General features: G+C 32.7%; 1 protein-coding gene across 1 annotated transcript in view; it reads left to right on the forward strand.

Annotated features, from left to right (window-relative positions):
* The first annotated feature begins 2,541 nt into the window (after positions 1-2,541).
* LOC134839917 (uncharacterized) overlaps positions 2,542-19,845 on the forward strand; it is a 46,972-nt gene continuing 29,668 nt past the window's right edge. The window contains exons 1-2 of the mRNA XM_063855544.1: positions 2,542-2,602; positions 2,700-2,803. Of these exons, the coding sequence (XP_063711614.1) occupies positions 2,542-2,602; positions 2,700-2,803 (165 nt within the window). The remainder of the gene's footprint in view (positions 2,603-2,699; positions 2,804-19,845) is intronic.

Here is a 19,845-nt window from a genome sequence, read left to right on the forward strand (position 1 = left end):
AATAGCCATTATCATGAAAGTATTTTTTTCAAAGAATAATTCCAAGAACACTTCAAATCGTAAATATAGAGAGGTTCAAAATTATCAGAGTATAAGATTGTTAATAAAACTTTCAACCCAATCTCCCCACCTCCAAACCAACCCAAAAAATTACCTCAAATCACCGAAAATCCGATAATCAGAACACACTTCCAAGAAATCCGCAGAAACAACCAGACATTCATATGTAAAAAACCCTTACACTCTCAAAAAACAACTAATATCATATTCCGAACCGTTTTTTCGAGCACGTCAAAACTCACTTTTAAGTGAACCACAAGACCAACCTATAACATGTGACCCTCAATTTTACAAGATTTGGGACGAATAAGACATCAAAATCAAAATCAAACACAAGGAATCACGATAGATAGACAATTAATTGATCCACGACCAAACAGAAACTTCTGAACACCAAAATTTCGTTTCAAAATAAGTTCACCATCACAGCCTTCATCTTCGTCACAATCAGAAACTATATCAGATACCTCTACATTTCCAATTATAAATTCCTCATCATATGCACGACGTTTAGCAACAGACATAGATTCAGCCCTAACATCACAACAATTAAGAGATAACTCATTCTTCCCTTCAATAGCCTCAAAACGTCTTCCATATGTGGTGACCTATCAAAATCAGCACGATGAACTAAACCTAGTAAATGACCCATCTGCAACTCCATCAGAAACATCATCATCTTCTTTTCCAACAACAGTTTCTCTACCCTCTACACTTTCCTTTTCAAGCTAGCCACAATTTTGTAAGTACACATCAGGATTACAACAGTTTTCAAAAAATGAAATCCGAAATTCAAGCTAGCCATTAAAACTTGAGACGAGACATTTGTAGCTCCTCCTCTACTCTTCAGATAGCACACGTTTCCATAGTTGGGCTTTAAATTGTTTACACAAAAGATACGATATTCATCAAGACAACCAATATCATAACTTGCAATTGATAGCACTTCAAGAGTAATTTTAAAAAATTGATGTTATAAAAAATTAAGAACTATCACACCTCAATCAGATCAAAGATTTTTTAGTAGGGCATTACGTTTGCTAGCAACCAACAAAAAAAACATTTCATGAGTTTGCTATAAATCAGATCACTCAATGCGAATCAGAAGCACAAGCAAAAAAAAAAACAAATGTAGAAACATTTTAAGCAAAAGCCACATCAAAGCAGCATTGAACGAATTTTACATTTTAACCCTGATGGTTGCAAATTACAACGCCTTAACTTAGTAGAAGACAAAGACAAAAGTAGTTTCCACATTTTCCTAGATTTAAACCATCAACAACAATTAGAAAACAGCCAAGGTTTGATATAATTAATTGAAAAATATCCATATCATGACGTACACCTAAGATAACTCTCTCAGATTTTTATCATAAGAACTGGATACCCCACATAAGTATTAACAATCCCTCAAATTGTGAAGCTAGTACAAGAAACACAGGATATCGAGGATTTTCCGATTTTTTTAATTGGAAAATACAATTAAAACAAGGACAACTCACAAGAGATTCAAAAACTGACACAGTTTTATATCAAAAGAACCGTTTACCTTGTAAAATTCATCAAGAAAGTTGCGACCCAACATTTCGTACACAAGCAACTATTGTTTGGTTCGCTGAAGAAGACAACTGCACAACGTTCCAATGGCACAAATTCTAACACAATTCTATAAAACTCATCAAAAAACGTTTTATTGAATCAATAACCTTGAGAAAATGAGTCTTCGACAAACAAAGTCTCAAAGCAATACTGATTGAAACTTTCGTGGCATCGAAAAAAAACTAGCACGTTTTCAAACTTACCCAAAAACAGAAAACCTACTTAAGTAAACTAAACACTTATTTGAAACACAGCACTCAGAATTTTTAGAAGAATAAAAAAATGGAATCAACGAGGACTGGTGAAAATTTATTATCCCTCCATATACCCGTTTTACTATCCAAAAATAGTGGAAACGTAAGTGGAAAAAACTTTTAAAAAAACCGAATTGATTGGTGACTAATAACATATGTGTGTGTATTTATACATCTTATTACTAACCAATCATGATCCGCAACTAAATCTTACCCATGATTTGTGAACCCGACACCCTGCTGGTTCAGAGAACTATTATTAAAGATTGAAATCAGATGCTTTCTTCTCTCCTCTAGCTTCGCAATCAAAACACTATATCACTAGATCTATTGGGACTTTGGGACTAGGAAATATAAGATACAGGAGTAAGAAAAGGATTGGTATTTGACTAAGGAATTGCACGAGCCTATCCTGCCGAAAAAAGATAGCGTGCCCAAAAAAATTAGCTTTTCACTGCCACAATTACGATTTCTTCACATATCATTAAAACTTTGCTTCAATTTTACATCTTCGGGTGAGCTTCGGTGAGTGGGAAGACACAGAGGTTATGACAACTTGGTTCAGTTCTCTGTTGTATTTTCAACCAAAAAAACTTGTTTTAATACAGGGAGGTAACTGCCGAGTGAAATGTTAACTTATAACTTCAAAATTCTGCTCGGAAGCGAAGCTGCACTTCGCAAACACAAGCGTGAAAACAGAAAAAAAAGATGCTCTAAAAAGGAAAAAAGTAAATTCATGTTCGACTAGGATTAGTGGGAACTAGTTTCTTTTACGGTTATGTTTAGCTGATTTGGAATTTGAAAAACTGGACAAGCTGTGGGCCAAGATAGAGGGTGAAGTAGAAAATATAAAGAAGCAGCCATTTGACGATATTCATACAGAACCGACGGTCAGTAATTTAGAGTACCATTTTGGATTTTTTTTTGACACTCCTCTTTTTATATTAGAAACAGAGGATGCTTTTGAACGTCTATCAATTTTCAGTCCTATCAATGAAGAGCCATTGGTTTAGTCTCGTCTAATAGGGCGAAGCAACTTCATTACCACGTGCACCGCAGCGGTTACCACAGGCACGATAGAGTTTTTACCGCCTCACCAACTAAAAAACCATCATATGAATGATTATGCTCTATATGGCGTACCGTTTTTTTTATCCCTGAATAAAATTTATATAAATTTCTATAATATTTCTGGGCTGCTGAATTTTGTTCTTCTCTACGGAATCATTTTTTGCTTATCAATGTTCATTTTGCAATATCTTACGTTTTGTAGTATCTTCTAACTGAATTGTTATACAAGGACTTGTTAACTACCACCACCCCCCCCCCAAAGTGTGGGTAATCGTCACAAGGTACAAATAATACCTGATGAGCCGTTGAATTAGTTCTTTATAGGGTACTGAAACCAGTTCTGAATTAGTATTATAAACGAATTATATTATTGATAAAACTATCACTATAAAAAATTACTAACTAACCAATCATATTCCGTCTCTAACAGTAACACTTATTTGTAAGTGCTGAAAATACTTGTAGTTTCAGCACCAGAACAATTTGAATAAATCTTAGAACACAGTTGTACTCTTTCTGGAAAAACTCCATGAACTAACTCGCGAAAACCAGTATACACTAGATCTATTGAGACTGGAGATATAAGAGTAAGATTAATATTGGTAATGGAAGTTGCACGAACCTATCCGGCCGAAAATAAAATAGCGTAACGAACAGACGGTGCACCTTATCTGAAATTACTCTATGAGTACAGGCCAAAGGTCATAACTCATCTGGTGCGACAAAAAGTCTCGAACCAGACCTTAACTAACTTAGAATAGACAATAGAACTTAGAATTAGACAATTGCAAGATGGCAAAAATGTTAGATGGAATAGATAATTTAATAGAAATGTCTCTACGTCTCAATTAATCTACGCCAATTTTGCAAACATTACAAGAAAAACTAGGTATTGCAAGAAGACAAGATCAAGAATTGAACAACGATCAGGAAACGAACCACTCTACTACATGATAGTACGACGGAAGCCGGAACAAGTTTTTGTATTTAGAATACTTTATGCAGTAAACTTAAATTTTCACTTACTGACCTGAAAATAACTTGAAGACTAACTCTTCAACAACCCATTTGGTGCTAAACATACTATCTAAACAATAACGACTGATAAAAAGAACTTAAGTCGTTTCCCTAAAATCTGCAGTAAATCAAATTTTTGCATAAATAATTTGTTGATTAAAAATACAAAAATTATTTAGTAATAAAATTCATGGTTAGTTTCATGAACTAACACACATGATTTTTCCCATCTCAGCTTAACCACCTGAAACATAGCAGCATAAGTTCAAAAAATTAAAATCATCTAAACATAAACTTTAAAATTTTTTTAAACTAAAACTTTTTACATAAAAACTTATCAAAAACTTATCCGCGTTTTCCATAACTTACTTTTCTTTCATGAACAGATCATCAAGGTTTTCCTTGGATCGTTAACTTCAAATTAAACTACAGTTAGTTTATTCTATTACTGATCATCAAGGCTTTCCTTGGATTAAATCGGAACAATTTTGTTCTCTCCATCCCATAATTTTAAAAGTTTCTAACGACCTCAAACGTCAATTCACTTCCCAACCCTTATAAACGACCTTGGACTAATAGAAATTTTTGAAAAACTAACCATTTTAATCAAGTTAGACAGTGAAGAACTTCTTTCTTTATTATTATTACAGTTTTATTATTTCTTTCTTAGACTTTATAATAGTCTTCAAAAGAATAAATTATCCAGTTTTAAACTGGGTTAGTCCGGTTTGGGTACCGTTGGTTTCCTTTCCTTAGTCATGCTGTTATTCTATGATTTGTGGTGTTTAGTAAGCTGCATTGGTTAGTTTTGATTTGTATATAATTCCTTTCCAACCGGGTTAAAGGAAAGTTTGAAACGTGTTATCGTGTATTAGAGTTGTTGAGTGTGAAAGCTTGAAACTGAAATTCATTATTTAAACAATTCTTCGTGGGCGAGCTGTGCGAGTTTGGATAGAATTTTTGTGCGAGTGAGTGGAAATATCAAAAGGTTAGTACTGCATTTTCGTTTTATCAATTTACTACATAGAATTTCAATTTTACTGCTAGTTTTTTGGGGAAAAATTAAGTTACAAATTTTCATCATTATTAGAATTACTGCTTTTAGGGAAATAATTTATAAATTAATTTACTACATTGGTATGATTTTTATTGAATTTATCTAGTGCAAAATATTAATAGAGTTTTGAAGAATTTGAAGAAGTTTTCTATTTTTTATTTTTCTTTTGTGTAATTTGTAGGTGATTGTGGGATGAAGACTAAAAATCTAAATAAGACATGGATAAAGAATGGTTAGTATTTATTTCAAATTTATTAGTGAAGAATATGATAAATTATACTTACCTGTTAGTCGTCGGGGAAAAAACCGTGGGGGAAGATGTCGTGTATTATGTCGGAATTTGTTAGTAATTTTGCTAGTATGCGAATGATGTTTTTAGTTTGAAGCAGTGGCCAAAGCAATTGAAGTGCTTTAATAGTTTTTAGTTCTTCAGTGCCAACTGCAAACTCATAAGGTGTGTTTTGGATGAGATTATATAACTTGTGATTGTATTTAGTGTTGTGAATGAATTCTAATATCGGGATTTCTATAGGTTGAATAAATTCATGTGGGATAAGGAAGGGTCTGGATTCTTCTGCGTTGAAGGTCTTCGTGATGGGACAAAAAATATACATTTGGGTTATGGGATCATAATTGCGAAGAATACCGTGAAGGTTAGTATCTTTGATGCAATATGTGAAGTTAAGAAAAAATGGTGATGTGTATTTAGAATTAATAAATTGAAAACGGTGATGTGGTTGTCTTGATGGAGTGTGTAGATCAAAATGATTTTGTATGAAGCGATAATATGTATATGTGTGGGTTTGTTTAGTGCGTAACATAATGTCGTGTGAGCAGTGCAAATCGCGTTCTTGTGGTGCAAGGAAATTGAAGGTTAATGAAAATAATTGAAATCTTTCTTTAAAACTTTCGTAAGCTTGCATGTCGGTTAGTGCTTCAGAAATGACGTGGTCGAATTTGCGATCAAATATATTGAGTGTAAATACATATGGTGTTTTTATGAAGAATTTTTCTGTGATTTGTGGGTTAGCGAAACGATCATCATCTAAAAATTGGTCTTGGTTAGCTCGGATGATGTTGTGATCGTAATATTCTAGCGTATATTCGTTTGCTCGGGGTGCAGTGTATGTTTTTAGTGACTTTTTATATCCTATATAAGTAAATTGTCTATGTGTTAGTGGTGTGGTGAGTCGATATAGCATATCTTGATTTCTTTCTATATCGATGTGAGTATTAGATAAAGGTAGGCAAAGGGGGTTAGTAAAATGATAATATGATGTCCAATGAAGTGTAGGCATTAAAACTTGTTCATCTACAAAACTACGTGTGTCGTTAGTGTCGTTAGGGGTGTTCAAAGTATATTGTGGAAATGAAGGTAAGGTGATTGCTAAAAAATCTTTCGTGTTAGTGTGATTTGGATAATTAATATATTCACGGGCTGTTCCTGGTTTTGTTGGAAATGGATGGTTTGGGAATTTTCTTTTGAAAGTGCGATAAGCTCTATTAGTGCTATTTGATGATTCGGTGGATGTGGATGATGGTGCTAATGATGCGGTATAAGCTGAAGAGGGTGTAGGGGTAGGTGGGTTTGATGATTCTATTGTGGATGAAATCTGATTTATAGTGGGGTTTTCAAGGTGGAAGGGTTGTTGTTGTAGGGTGATAAATTTATCTAGTTCTTGGGAGATTTGGGGAGTATCTGGAGAATTGGATGATCGGTCTGAATGAAATGAAGAGTAGGTTGGGGTGACTTGTGAAGCATAAGAGGGTGTAGAAATGGATGGGAGTGGGTTATTTGGTGGGATTGGTTGAAAAGGGGGTTTTGAAAAAACTGAGGAGTTGGTTTGAAAATTATTGGATGGAGATGGTTCAGAGTCTGCAAATTCATCAGGGGTTTCAATATTTGGGTTATTGAGTTGTGAAACGGAGTATAAAACTGAGATATGTGAATTAGTGTCTGAATTCATGCCTGATGTTACAATATTGGTTGGGAAATCGGGTGGCGGGAAAGCAAAAAGTGGAATTATTGTAATTGGAGTGTTGAGGTTGGTTGGATGGGAATTTGAGCGGTGTAGGGATCCAAGTTGTCGGCTCATCGTGGGCTAAAAAAAATTATTATTTTGAGACTGAAAAGCGGTGGTATGGGGTTGTTCTATAATTTGTTCATATGTATTTTCATCTAGTGAATGATGTGTCATTATATGTTGAATGGGACTTTGTGATATGGTTGGTCTAAAATTTGGATTACGTGTTATTGCTAAATTTCGAAAATTTCGTGGGACTAGGGATAATGGATGGTTATGTGGTAGGGGTGGCAACTGTGGTGCTGTGGGCGTTATTTCTACATTGTTATGTTCTTCGTCATATGTGTTCTGTCTTGTTGCTATTTTTGTGTTGTATTCTTTTATTTGTGCGTCTAAAAGAATTTTGTTTATTGATGATGAAAAAATTCCAAAAAATCCTGCAAATAGTATCCTTGCTTGTCTATTTACTTGTGTGTGTATAGCGCATGTATTATAGATTCCTTTTAAAAGTGAAAAAAGAAATTCTATAAAGTTAAACATTGCGTATAAAATAGTTAATTTTTCTAAGATGTAATAGGGCCATCCTAGAAAATCAAGAATTTCATTTTTGAGTGTAACAAAGCTAAAAATATTTATAGGTGAGACATCTTGTGGTCGGTTTTTTTCACCGTTTAGATATATATAGTCTTTAATGTCTTTAAAATATCCGCTATAGTCTTGTGTATAAATATCTGCAAATCCTGCGGTTTCGGCAAGTTTGCGTAAGTTTTGGTCAATTGATTGTCTTTGTATAGTGTCCATTTGTGTTAATAATTCTTGGAATTGTTGTGTTCTAATGTGATGTTGGATATCGGATTTTGAATATATTCCAATTGACTGTAGGTCAATATTTGGGTTTCGGGCAATAGCTCTAATGCTTTCAGGTGAAAATTTTTTGAGTGATTGCATTAATGTGGGATATGGGGTAAAAAGGTAATATTTATCTTCATCAGGGTTCAGTTGTACTACATTGTGGCTATTTTCTGATCCACATGGGACTGCGGTATCCCAGAAATAGGTTCGTCTTGAAAGTGTGTCAACGAAATGTACTTTATTCTTATAAAAGATAGGGATTCTTTTATAGCATCGTTTATCTTCAAAAACATATAGTGGTGATACTTTTTTGGTACAGGTATAGAACCATAAAATGTTTCCTTCATAGTCTAAAAAATTTGATCTATTTCCTGATAGTAAATATCCTGCGTAGGGTATTTTTAATACTGCTAGTGCAAGTGATTGTAGGATTTGTGTCCTTTCTAATTCGCATAGTTGCTGAAGTGTTTCTAATTCAGAGAGTGACATTTCTTGAAAAATTCGGCTAATTGTGTAGTCTAATTTCATATCTAAGTGAATATCATAGTGGATATTACCGAAATATGTACTATTCATTAGTGATAGTTCTTGTAAACGTGTGCTTCTAGTGTTATGGGGCTTTAGATGTCCACCAGGTTGACCTTTACTTTTTTGAAAATCAACTGGTATATATGATGTTCCTTCGTTTATAGGGTGACTTGTGGCGTATGGGTCGATTTTTACTTTTCCAGTGGTCATGTCGAATCCTTTTTCGTATTCAACTAATATTTCGGAGTATTGTGTTTTGTGAAGTGGATTTCTGTATTTACATGCAAGTTCTGTTTCTTGATATATTTGAAAACGTGTCAATTTATTTTCTATATTGTGTATGTTTCTAAAATTAGAACTTTGTTTTCGTGATGGATTTATTTGTTCATATGGGATTGATTGTATAAAATATTTTTCGTGAAATTTTATCATACGAGCGTGTATTTTTGCTACTTGAAATGTTGTACATGTGTCTTCGGGGAACCAAACAATTGTTGCTTGTGTTCGTGTTGTAGGGTCACAATAGCCTTGATCGTTTTTACAGGGTAATCTAATTCTTTGATAGATCATTGTGTTGTCAGATAAATCGCGTGTGAGTTGTATTTTTTCGAGTTGTATTTTCCAATCGAAAAACATGATTTCTTGATATCCTTTATTTTTTGTGTCTGCTTTGCAGTTTGATGGGTTATTTATACCAATGTGTGGTATCCAGTGTTTATCGTGTATGTCATAAGTTAATCTTCCGTGTGCGCCGTTGTATGGGTATTTTTCATCTAGTTTTATATGTCCTTGATATCTTTCAAGTTCTGCTTGATGTACAGAATCTGCAAAAACTTGGAAATATACTAATTTTCTATCTGTGTTTTTATTTCTTGTGATATTTAGTCTGAGTAACTCGTTTTTACAATCTTCGGGATTGAGATGTAAAAGTCGTTCGATATTACTCTGGTAGAATGATTCGTGGTCAAGTCGGTTTTTATTTCCATTTGAGACTTGTGAACAATGTACTTTCTTTTCAGAAAATGTTGCTGTGAATTTATATCCTATGACTGTTGTTGCTCGGGCTTTTGAATAAAGTGTCGCTATTACATTTGTAGTTTCTATAGCTTGTGGTTCTGTTTCGCATTGTGATACTTGATTTATTGCATATTTGTGTAGTGTTTTTTGTTCATTTTCTTCACAATCGTAATGTGTTACTAATAAATCTTGGGGTCCTGTGCGGGGGGAAGGGTTTATGTTTTGATTGGAGATTACTAGAAAAAAGAGTTGGAGAAAAATTAATATTTTTAGAATATACATGTGTATGATAATCCTGAGTATGGGTTATAAAATGTGATGTAACAATTGTCTTTTTGGTATATCTGTCGTTTTTTTATATTACTTCAGTTGTTATAAATTGTGGTGGTAGTGATTGAGCTGTTATATTTGGCGGGTTTAATGGGTAGGGATGTTGAGTAATGTTGTTTAGTTTAACCGTTATTTCAAATTTTAATTGTAGACTATTTTGTTGGAGTATTTGGATGTTATGATCACGAATGTCTTCGTGGATGTCTTGTCTATATTGTAGTCTATTGAGTGCCCAGTTGTGGAGTCGGTTATTTTCTGGGTGTTGTCCAAATAATGTTGGAGGTGCTGTGAATGTATTCCAGTCTAGTCTTAAAGGAATATTTGTTGATGATTGTTCTCGATATCTAGCGTCGAGGTTATTTGGGAAATTTAAGTTAAAAGGCGTTGGTGAAATCTGGCTTATTGATGGTGTTGATGGTAGTGATAATGTTTCTGGTAGTGATGAGGATGTTGTTGTATCCGTAGAAATATCTATTGGATCATTGATTAATTTTGGTTCACCTTGTGTGAATGAATGTGTTGTCCAATATGGTAGTCGTGATGTTTGGTTTGTGGGGTTAAAGGGATTTTCACGTATTTGTTCAGATGTTGGTGTTGAACCTAAGTAATCTGAGGGTAGGCTTGAGGTGCTACGTTGTGAAAGAAGCGTAGGGGTTTCTGGTAATATACCAATGGGGTTTTCTGGAGTACTTTGTGATGGGGATTGAGGTATATCAAAATGAACTCGGGGAGTTTGAAAATTTCTGTTTCGTCGAGGATGTATAATTTGTCTATTTATTTCGACTGTATTTTGGTTTTGACTAGGATTTCGTATTCTACTTAATTCTTGTGATAGTGTTGGGTATAAGTTATATGTTGGTTTGCTTAGAGGTGCTTGTCGTTGAACTGGTTCTAGTGGTTCAGATAAGCGAGCGTGTCGTTCTTCAAAAGTATATGGGTTATCTTGAAAGGAAATTCGTGTGGATGTTTGGGGGTTTTGGGTAGTTGAAGGTGGTGTTGGGTTATCTTGGGATGATGTCGGTGAAGACTGACTGTGTGATTGTTGATTAGCAATTTTTGATGGTTTTTTATTTATTCTTTTAGTGGAAAAATTTTAGTTTATTATAGTATTCTTCTAGAAAGAGAATTGGGAGGATTTTTGCTAGGGCGAATGTGATGATTGCTTTCTTTATACATTTGCATATTGTCAAGATGAGGGATGATAGAAATGTTATAAAAATTACAAATAGTAAAAAAATATCTGTTCTACTAAAAATGGTTCGTATCATTTAGATACGTTTTGTGAATCGTACCTGTGGATATAGTCAATAGCTTTCGAAAGTTGGAGGTATAGTTCAAATATGGAATAGAAAATTAAAAAAATATTGCAAAAAATGATTAAGATTATTACAAAAGATTCAAAGGTATCAAAAAGAAATATGATTAAAAGTTTAAATATCGTTAAAAAGTTTATGAGAATGTTAAGAATTATGTTGACTGGTCGAGAGAAGAGCATTTAAGAAATGGCTTCTCGATCGAATATTTTTTGGTGTTTGAGGCAATTTTCAAGTGTGGTCGAATTATTTATTGGTTTTTTGACAAGTGGGTTGAGTTTTGTGAAAAATTGTTGGGGGCAAATTTTATGGTGATCGGGAGGTCTTCTTTTTCTTTATTTTTATTTGTCAAATGATCTGGGGTATTTTTGAGATTTTATACTTTAGGCTAATTAAAATGGTCGTTCTTTTACTTTAGGCTAATTTAACATATTTGTTTTGGGGGGTATTTGAGGTCTGAGTTGGGGAAATATTGTTGATTTTTGGGTTATTAGATAAGGGAGGGTTATGATATTATGGTGATATTTATTTTAGTTGTCAAGTTGGAGTGGTTTGCTTATTTTTGACCTGGAGGTCGCAAAGTTATAGTTATAGATATGCCTGGAGTTTTAATATCGTTCGTCTAGTTGATTTGTGCTAGAGTTAGAGAAGGTGACGGATCGGATGAATCCTATTGGCTAATTATGAACTAGAGTCGCTGCGTGTTTGTCAGCATGTTATTTTGAAAAATGAAAGTTCAAAATATTTCAGAGGTGCAAAGATTATGAAATATAAAATTAAAGCTGTTTTTGAAATTCGACTTTCTTTAATATTTTAGATTGTGGGATGAATGTTTTATAGTTTTTACGTGGTTGGTTTCTAAGTCGTGATGACTCTCTATGTTCTGATTTGTCGATTTGTTCTTGGGGTATTATTTTTTCTGTCAATTTTCTATTTTTTCTTTCTTTTTGAGGTATATTTTGATCTAGCTTTTTTGTATTGTTTTTCGTTGTAGCTGATTTTTTATTTTGGTTTTCGAGATGAATGTCATGTTGTTCCTTTATTTTATTCTCCGTATGTGGGTTATTTTGAATAATTTTTAAACCTGTGAAAGAATATAATTGAGTTAGTTCGCGTAGTGCGTATTCTTTTGGGTAATAAGGTAATAGATTGTTTCGATGTTGAACAATTTCTTTTTTGTCTGAGTCGGTGATTTTATATGTGACATCAATGGGTTTGGCAATTATTTGGTATGGTCCTTTACGAAGGGGTTGTAATTTTTTAGAAATTCCTTTTTGAGTGTTAAAATTGGGTATTAAAACAAATGTTCCAATTTTTAAATCGGAGGCTGGTGTAAAGTGTGAATTTATTGGTTCATTAATGTTTTGCCTTTGTAACAACTTTTTTGTTACTTTTTGGTAAATTTCATTGTGTTTTTTATCTCTGTTTAAAATCCATTCGGTGTGTGTACCGGAGGCTAATTTAAGAATTTGTGGGTGATGAAAATGATCTTCATCGTGTGTGTGTAAAGGTAGGTTATAACAAATTGAGTCTATATTCGGTTGACAATGACTTTGTGCATTTTTATGAGAGTTTGCTGTAAACATAATTGGTTTGCGTGGCTTTTGATTAAAAACCATTTCATATGGTGACATTCCTAGAGTTGTCGTGATTTGTGAATTATATGCTAAGGGAAATAGTTTTACATCTGCTGACCATTCGGTGTATTTTGTATCATTTCCATTGATGATACATCTAAGATATTCTTGTAGTGAACGGTTCGTACCTTCGACTAAGCCGTTTGTCCAAGGTGCGTGAGATGTACGTGGTTTGTGTTTGATGTTATATAAATGACATAGTGTGATGATTTCATTATTTATGAATTCCGTACCGTTGTCTGTAACTAAAATTTCTGGTAGTCCGAATTTGGCTATCTAGTGTTCATAAAGTGTTGTGTAAGCGTAATAAGCGTTACAATGTGGTACTGGGTTAAGTGCTACATAATGTGTAAATGCGTCAACAATTACCATAATGTAAGAGTTTCCTTCGGATGATGGTGAAATTGGTCCTTTTGTATCAAATGAAATACGGTGGTTAAAGTACAAACTTTGTCCTTTAAAGTCTTGTTTTTGTGCTATTTGTTTTTGATTTGGATAAGGTTTATTTAGCTGACATACTATACAATCATTGCTTAGTACTTTTATCCAAATTGGTGCATTTGGAAAATAAAAGTTTTGTATGAAATTTGAATATGTTTTCTCTGATCCAGGGTGTCCTTTAATGTTTTGTGTATGTGAGATATTAAAAGCTATGAGAATCATACTTGAAGGGAGACAGGGAACTGTAGATTCATTTAATTGGTATTCTAGAAGGTCTGTGTTTTCATTAATTGTTGTATTATTAAATTTTCGAAAATATCGGAGGAGTGTTTTATTTCCTAATATTGTTGTATCTGCCTTTACGGGTTTAGTTTTATATTTGTGCCATGATTTTAGTTGTCTAATTATTGGGTCAAGATTTTGATATTGTTTCAAAGTATTAATTGTAATTTTATCTGTTGGGGGGAGAAAAATGTTTTCTATTTCTAATTTAGATAAAGGAATTGTATCAAGTGGGTCATGGAGGTCAAAAACTTGATTTCTTGTGTATTTTGAATCGTTTGTTTGCGGTCCTGATAAATTTATTTTATCAGTTAGATTTTCTTTTTCAATTAACGGAAAAAGGTCTTTTTTATGCGGGTGTTGTTTTACTCTTTTTTGTTGGGTGTTATTTTTTATCCATTGTGAATATGGAATTGGTTTAAAAGTTGATGTTCCAAGTAGATCAACTTCGTAGTGGTTATTTTGGCAATCTAAATAAAGTGGGAAGTGTTGTAGATTATTTGTTTGTGATTGTTCAACGTCAGTTTTTACTGCATATTTGCATTCTAGTCGGGGTGATGTTTCGTTTTCTGCAAGGTAAAATTTTATATTTTTGGGTATTTCAACTGTAGTTTTACGTGTAAGTAATTCAGGTGGTGTATTTCGACTTAAAGTGTCTGGTAATGCAAGATTCTTTCCTGCTGTCCAAACTATATGTAAGTTTGGGAATTTCATTAGAATTAATTGAAATCTATAAACTCGGTGATTTGGATTAGATTTTTGTGTAAAGAGAAAAATGATTGGTTTGTGATCTGTGAATAGAACTGTTGGATGTTTTGATCCAAGTATCAGAAATTCATATTCTGTTAGTGTATATATTATGGCTGTACATTCTCTCATTAGAGTTGAGAGTCGTAGCTCTGCTTGAGTGAATAATCGAGAATTTGCTGATATAAGATTCATTTTGTTTGTGCCATTGTGTGATTGTAATAATGCTGCGCCGATGCCAAAATTCGAAGCATCGCACATTGCATAGAATGGTTGATTTGGATCTGGAATTGTATTTGAAATTTGTTCAGTTAAGAGTTTTTTAATTTCTTTAAATCGTTATTGATGTTCTGTGTTCCATTCAAAATTATTTTGTTGTCTAAGTATATTATAGAATGGTCTTAGGTATAATTGCATTTTATAGACTTATTTGCTTAAAAAATTTAACATTCCAAGGAATTCTTGGATTTTCTTTTTGTTTGTTGGTGGTTGGAGCTTCTGAATAGCATCAATGCGTGATTTTAATGGAGTGATTGTTTTTCTTTCTATATTGTGTCCTAAGAATTTAACTCGTGTTAAAAAGAAGTGTGATTTATCGGGGGCGGCCTTCAGATTTTCGTTCTGAAGTATTTTGTGATAGTGTTCTAAAACATTAAACATTTCTTCTTTTGTCTGTGATTGCATAAAAACATCGTCTAGATAGGTGATTGCGTTTTTCTTTAGTATTAGTGGTCTAAAAATTTTACTCATAAAAGCTGAAAATGCTGCTGGTCCTATGGATATTCCATAGAATAGGCGGTTGAATTCATATTGCTGATTTCCAATAACAAATTGTGTTAAGCGTCGCGATTGTTCATCTAGTGGCATTTGATTATATGCACTATTCATATCTGCGGTTGTAAAGTATTTTCCGTTTATTTTTGTTAAAATAACTTGTATTGGTTCAATAGGCCAATTGCATTTTGATTCGTCTATTAGTGAATTAAGATATCTAGCGTCTAGAACTATTTTTAATGATTCTCTTTTTGCTAGGATGATAACAGGGTTGATAAATGTGTTACCTTTTGGTTGTTCTTCTTTGTTTACCGGTGATATAATTTTGTATTGTTCTAAAATATCGAGTAATCTGTTCACTTTATCGTGTAAATGAATTGGTACTTTACTTGCTCTTTGTTTTTTGAAAACTGCGTCAGGTTTTAATGGGAGATGTAGTGATGAACTGATTTTGCCAACATCAAATTTGGATGTTGCATAGACTGATGAATATTTTATTAGCTGTTTGGCTAACTTATCAAATTCGTCTTGTGTTATTTGTGAATGTTGGAAGTTAAACATTGTTAAAAATTTCTGTTGATTCTCTGTATAGTTATTTATGTTGAATGTAGGTTTGAAATATGGGGTTTTTGTGAATTAATCTGTATTTCTTTTTTCATTACTTATTATATTATTTATGGATAATTCTTCATTAAGAATTGTGGATTGACAAATATCTAATAATTGGAGTATATTATTTACGCGGTATGCCTTTTCGTGTACTGGTGATATCGTAGCGTTGGTTTCGCAATATCTCAAAAGTCCTAAAGGTAATGTTACTTGATAGGGTGTATTATTGTATACATGTAACGAAATAATATCTGAATTCGAGTTTTTCAAATATTTTATGGATGAAATTGTGATTTTGAAAAATTTATGGATAGGTTTGAATTCAAAGTCTGACATATAGAGTTGTTGTTTATTTTGTTTTTTATCATATTGGTGAACTTGTTTTATTGAAAAATTATATATGTTTCCTGATAGTGGTTTCAGGTGTTTTCTTTGTTGGTTATATATTGGATAAAATTTTGAAAAGAATGGTGGTTGTTTATTTAATCTTTGAAAAAATGTTAGGGATGTGTCTTTTGTTTTTGTGTATTTATCTTTGATTAGTATTTTACTATTCAAAATGTTGATTGTTGGTATATATTTAGAGATAAATGGTATTCCAATGATATTGTGTTTTATATCAGTGATATGAAATATTTGTTTAAATGGTTTATTTAAAATTTTATTTTGCTCTATTGTTCTTGTGGGGAGAAGAAATAATTGAATTTTTCCATAGTTTACCAATGTTGATCCTTGTGCTGTTGCTAGTTTACTGGAGGTTTCAAGAGGTGTTAGTTTTGGGTGTAATGTTTTTATCTCATTCCATGTGGGAATGTTTATTATGTTTGATTCTGCTCCTGAATCAATTAAAAAATCAATTTCAAGATCTGGTGGTGGAAATTCTTTGTTTCTTGGACTTTCTAAAAGAAATGGAATTGTCCAAATTTTTTCTTTGGGTTGTTCTTTTTGTATATTTTGATAGATGTGATTTGTATTCAAGCATTTTGTTTTGTCATTTTCATTGGATTGATTTGTAGTGTTGATTTCGTTAGTTTCTTGTGCCGTTTGTGTGGAATGGATGGGTTCAATATAATAGTTGTGAAGGAGTTCTAATTGATTTTCATATATATGTGATGAAAAATGTTGTTCATATATAATAGGTTCGTAGTCATTTTCGACTGCTATCATATTGATGGAGATAGTGTTTTCTGTATCTTTTTCTGAATCTGATGATCCACAGTTTAGTTGATTTAGTAGTAGTTTGTCATTTACTGTGTCATCAATACCTGGGGGGTTTGATGTTGTTTCTGGATTTGATTGTACTTGATTAATATGTCTTTGATGTTTAGGTGTACTACTTCTGTGGCGATTGTTAGAATTATTATAATGGTTATTATTTCTGTGTGGTGATTGGGAATAATTTCTATAACGATTATTATAACTTGAATGTCGATTTTGTGAACTATTTCGTGATCTGTTTTGATAATTATTGTTTGGTCTGTTATAGTTTGATCTGTTATATGAGTTATTCCTTGATCGATTATTCGGGTAATTCTGGTTTCGGTTGTTTGAATAACTTCTATTTCGATTATTGGAGTAGTTTCTATTTCTATTATATGATGAGTTTCGTGACTGATTGTTTGGATAGTATTTATTCCTTGATTGGGAATTAGATCTAGAAACAAATTGTGTTGTATTTGAATTTGATCTGGAGTAGTTATTTCGACTATTTGGTCTATTGTAATGATTTTGTGACGAATTTTGTGTATTTCTTCGTTCTGGTGATCTTCCTCTATAACTTGAGTTATATGGTGATTGGGTTCTCGTGTAATTGGTATTGTTCGGAAATGGTTTTCCTGAACTGTTGTTGCTGTATACATTTTTGTTTGGTAGATTTTGATCTTTCTTCATGTATTGATAGAATGATTTATTTGGTTCTTTATATTTTTGAGGTTTGTTTTGATTGTCCTGTTGTTTTTGTCTACATTCAGAAATACTATGTCCGTGTCGTCGGCAATAATTACACCATTTTTTGAAAGATGGTTTGCCTTTAAAGTTTGGGTGTTTTTCATAAATATTGAGTATTTCAGTGATTTTTTCAACGAGGTCTGTATCTGATTCCTGTATATTGTTGATATTTGTGGTATTTGTTTCAATTCGGTTAACATATTGTAATTTCAGATTTTCTGTTTCTTCAAGTTTCATTGTGATTTCCGCTTGCTCTAGTTTGTCTACTAATTTTCGAAAATCTAAATCAGGCTCTCGAATTGAGGAGGGATGGGATGCTCTCTTTTTTATTGCTATTTTCCTTAATTGAGGTGTTAAGGTCATCATTAAGATTTCTTGTCATTTTTGTGTTTTTATAGTCGTGTGTATTTAATGAATATGCTTTTCGAACTAGTTTTTCGATACGTACTGCTAATTGTTTGATGGTTTCATTTGGTAATCTGCGAATTTCATTACATAAAACTCTTTGTTGTTGTTTGTTTCTTTCGGAGTCAAACATTTTTGAAAATTCTTGTGTAAGTCTTTTCCAATTTGATTTTATTTCTATAGGCAATACTGAAAACCATTTTTGGGCTGCGCCGTCTAAGGTTGTCTGTATCAACGCTGTGCGTCGATGTATCCAATTTTGATGTAGTGGCGTATTAATTGGTTCAGGTCCTATATTTAAAATTAAATTTGCTGTTACTGCATTTAAATAATCTTCTACAGAATTTTCAGGTGCTACGTTGTGAAAGAAGCGTAGGGGTTTCTGGTAATATACCAATGGGGTTTTCTGGAGTACTTTGTGATGGGGATTGAGGTATATCAAAATGAACTCGGGAAGTTTGAAAATTTCTGTTTCGTCGAGGATGTATAATTTGTCTATTTATTTCGACTGTATTTTGGTTTTGACTAGGATTTCGTATTCTACTTAATTCTTGTGATAGTGTTGGGTATAAGTTATATGTTGGTTTGCTTAGAGGTGCTTGTCGTTGAACTGGTTCTAGTGGTTCAGATAAGCGAGCGTGTCGTTCTTCAAAGGTATATGGGTTATCTTGAAAGGAAATTCGTGTGGATGTTTGGGGGTTTTGGGTAGTTGAAGGTGGTGTTGGGTTATCTTGGGATGATGTCGGTGAAGACTGACTGTGTGATTGTTGGTTAGCAATTTTTGATGGTTTTTTATTTATTCTTTTAGTGGAAAAATTTATGTTTATTATAGTATTCTTCTAGAAAGAGAATTAGGAGGATTGTTGCTAGGGCGAATGTGATGATTGCTTTCTTTATACATTTGCATATTGTCAAGATGAGGGATGATAGAAATGTTATAAAAATTACAAATAGTAAAAAAATATCTGTTCTACTAAAAATGGTTCGTATCATTTAGATACGTTTTGTGAATCGTACCTGTGGATATAGTCAATAGCTTTCGAAAGTTGGAGGTATAGTTCAAATATGGAATAGAAAATTAAAAAAATATTGCAAAAAATGATTAAGATTATTACAAAAGATTCAAAGGTATCAAAAAGAAATATGATTAAAAGTTTAAATATCGTTAAAAAGTTTATGAGAATGTTAAGAATTATGTTGACTGGTCGAGAGAAGAGCATTTAAGAAATGGCTTCTCGATCGAATATTTTTTGGTGTTTGAGGCAATTTTCAAGTGTGGTCGAATTATTTATTGGTTTTTTGACAAGTGGGTTGAGTTTTGTGAAAAATTGTTGGGGGCAAATTTTATGGTGATCGGGAGGTCTTCTTTTTCTTTATTTTTATTTGTCAAATGATCTGGGGTATTTTTGAGATTTTATACTTTAGGCTAATTAAAATGGTCGTTCTTTTACTTTAGGCTAATTTAACATATTTGTTTTGGGGGGTATTTGAGGTCTGAGTTGGGGAAATATTGTTGATTTTTGGGTTATTAGATAAGGGAGGGTTATGATATTATGGTGATATTTATTTTAGTTGTCAAGTTGGAGTGGTTTGCTTATTTTTGACCTGGAGGTCGCAAAGTTATAGTTATAGATATGCCTGGAGTTTTAATATCGTTCGTCTAGTTGATTTGTGCTAGAGTTAGAGAAGGTGACGGATTGGATGAATCCTATTGGCTAATTATGAACTAGAGTCGCTGCGTGTTTGTCAGCATGTTATTTGAAAAATGAAAGTTCAAAATATTTCAGAGGTGCAAAGATTATGAAATATAAAATTAAAGCTGTTTTTGAAATTTGACTTTCTTTAATATTTTAGATTGTGGGATGAATGTTTTATAGTTTT

Source organism: Symsagittifera roscoffensis, chromosome 2 (assembly GCF_963678635.1).
Source record: "Symsagittifera roscoffensis chromosome 2, txSymRosc1.1, whole genome shotgun sequence".
NCBI lineage: Eukaryota > Metazoa > Xenacoelomorpha > Acoela > Convolutidae > Symsagittifera > Symsagittifera roscoffensis.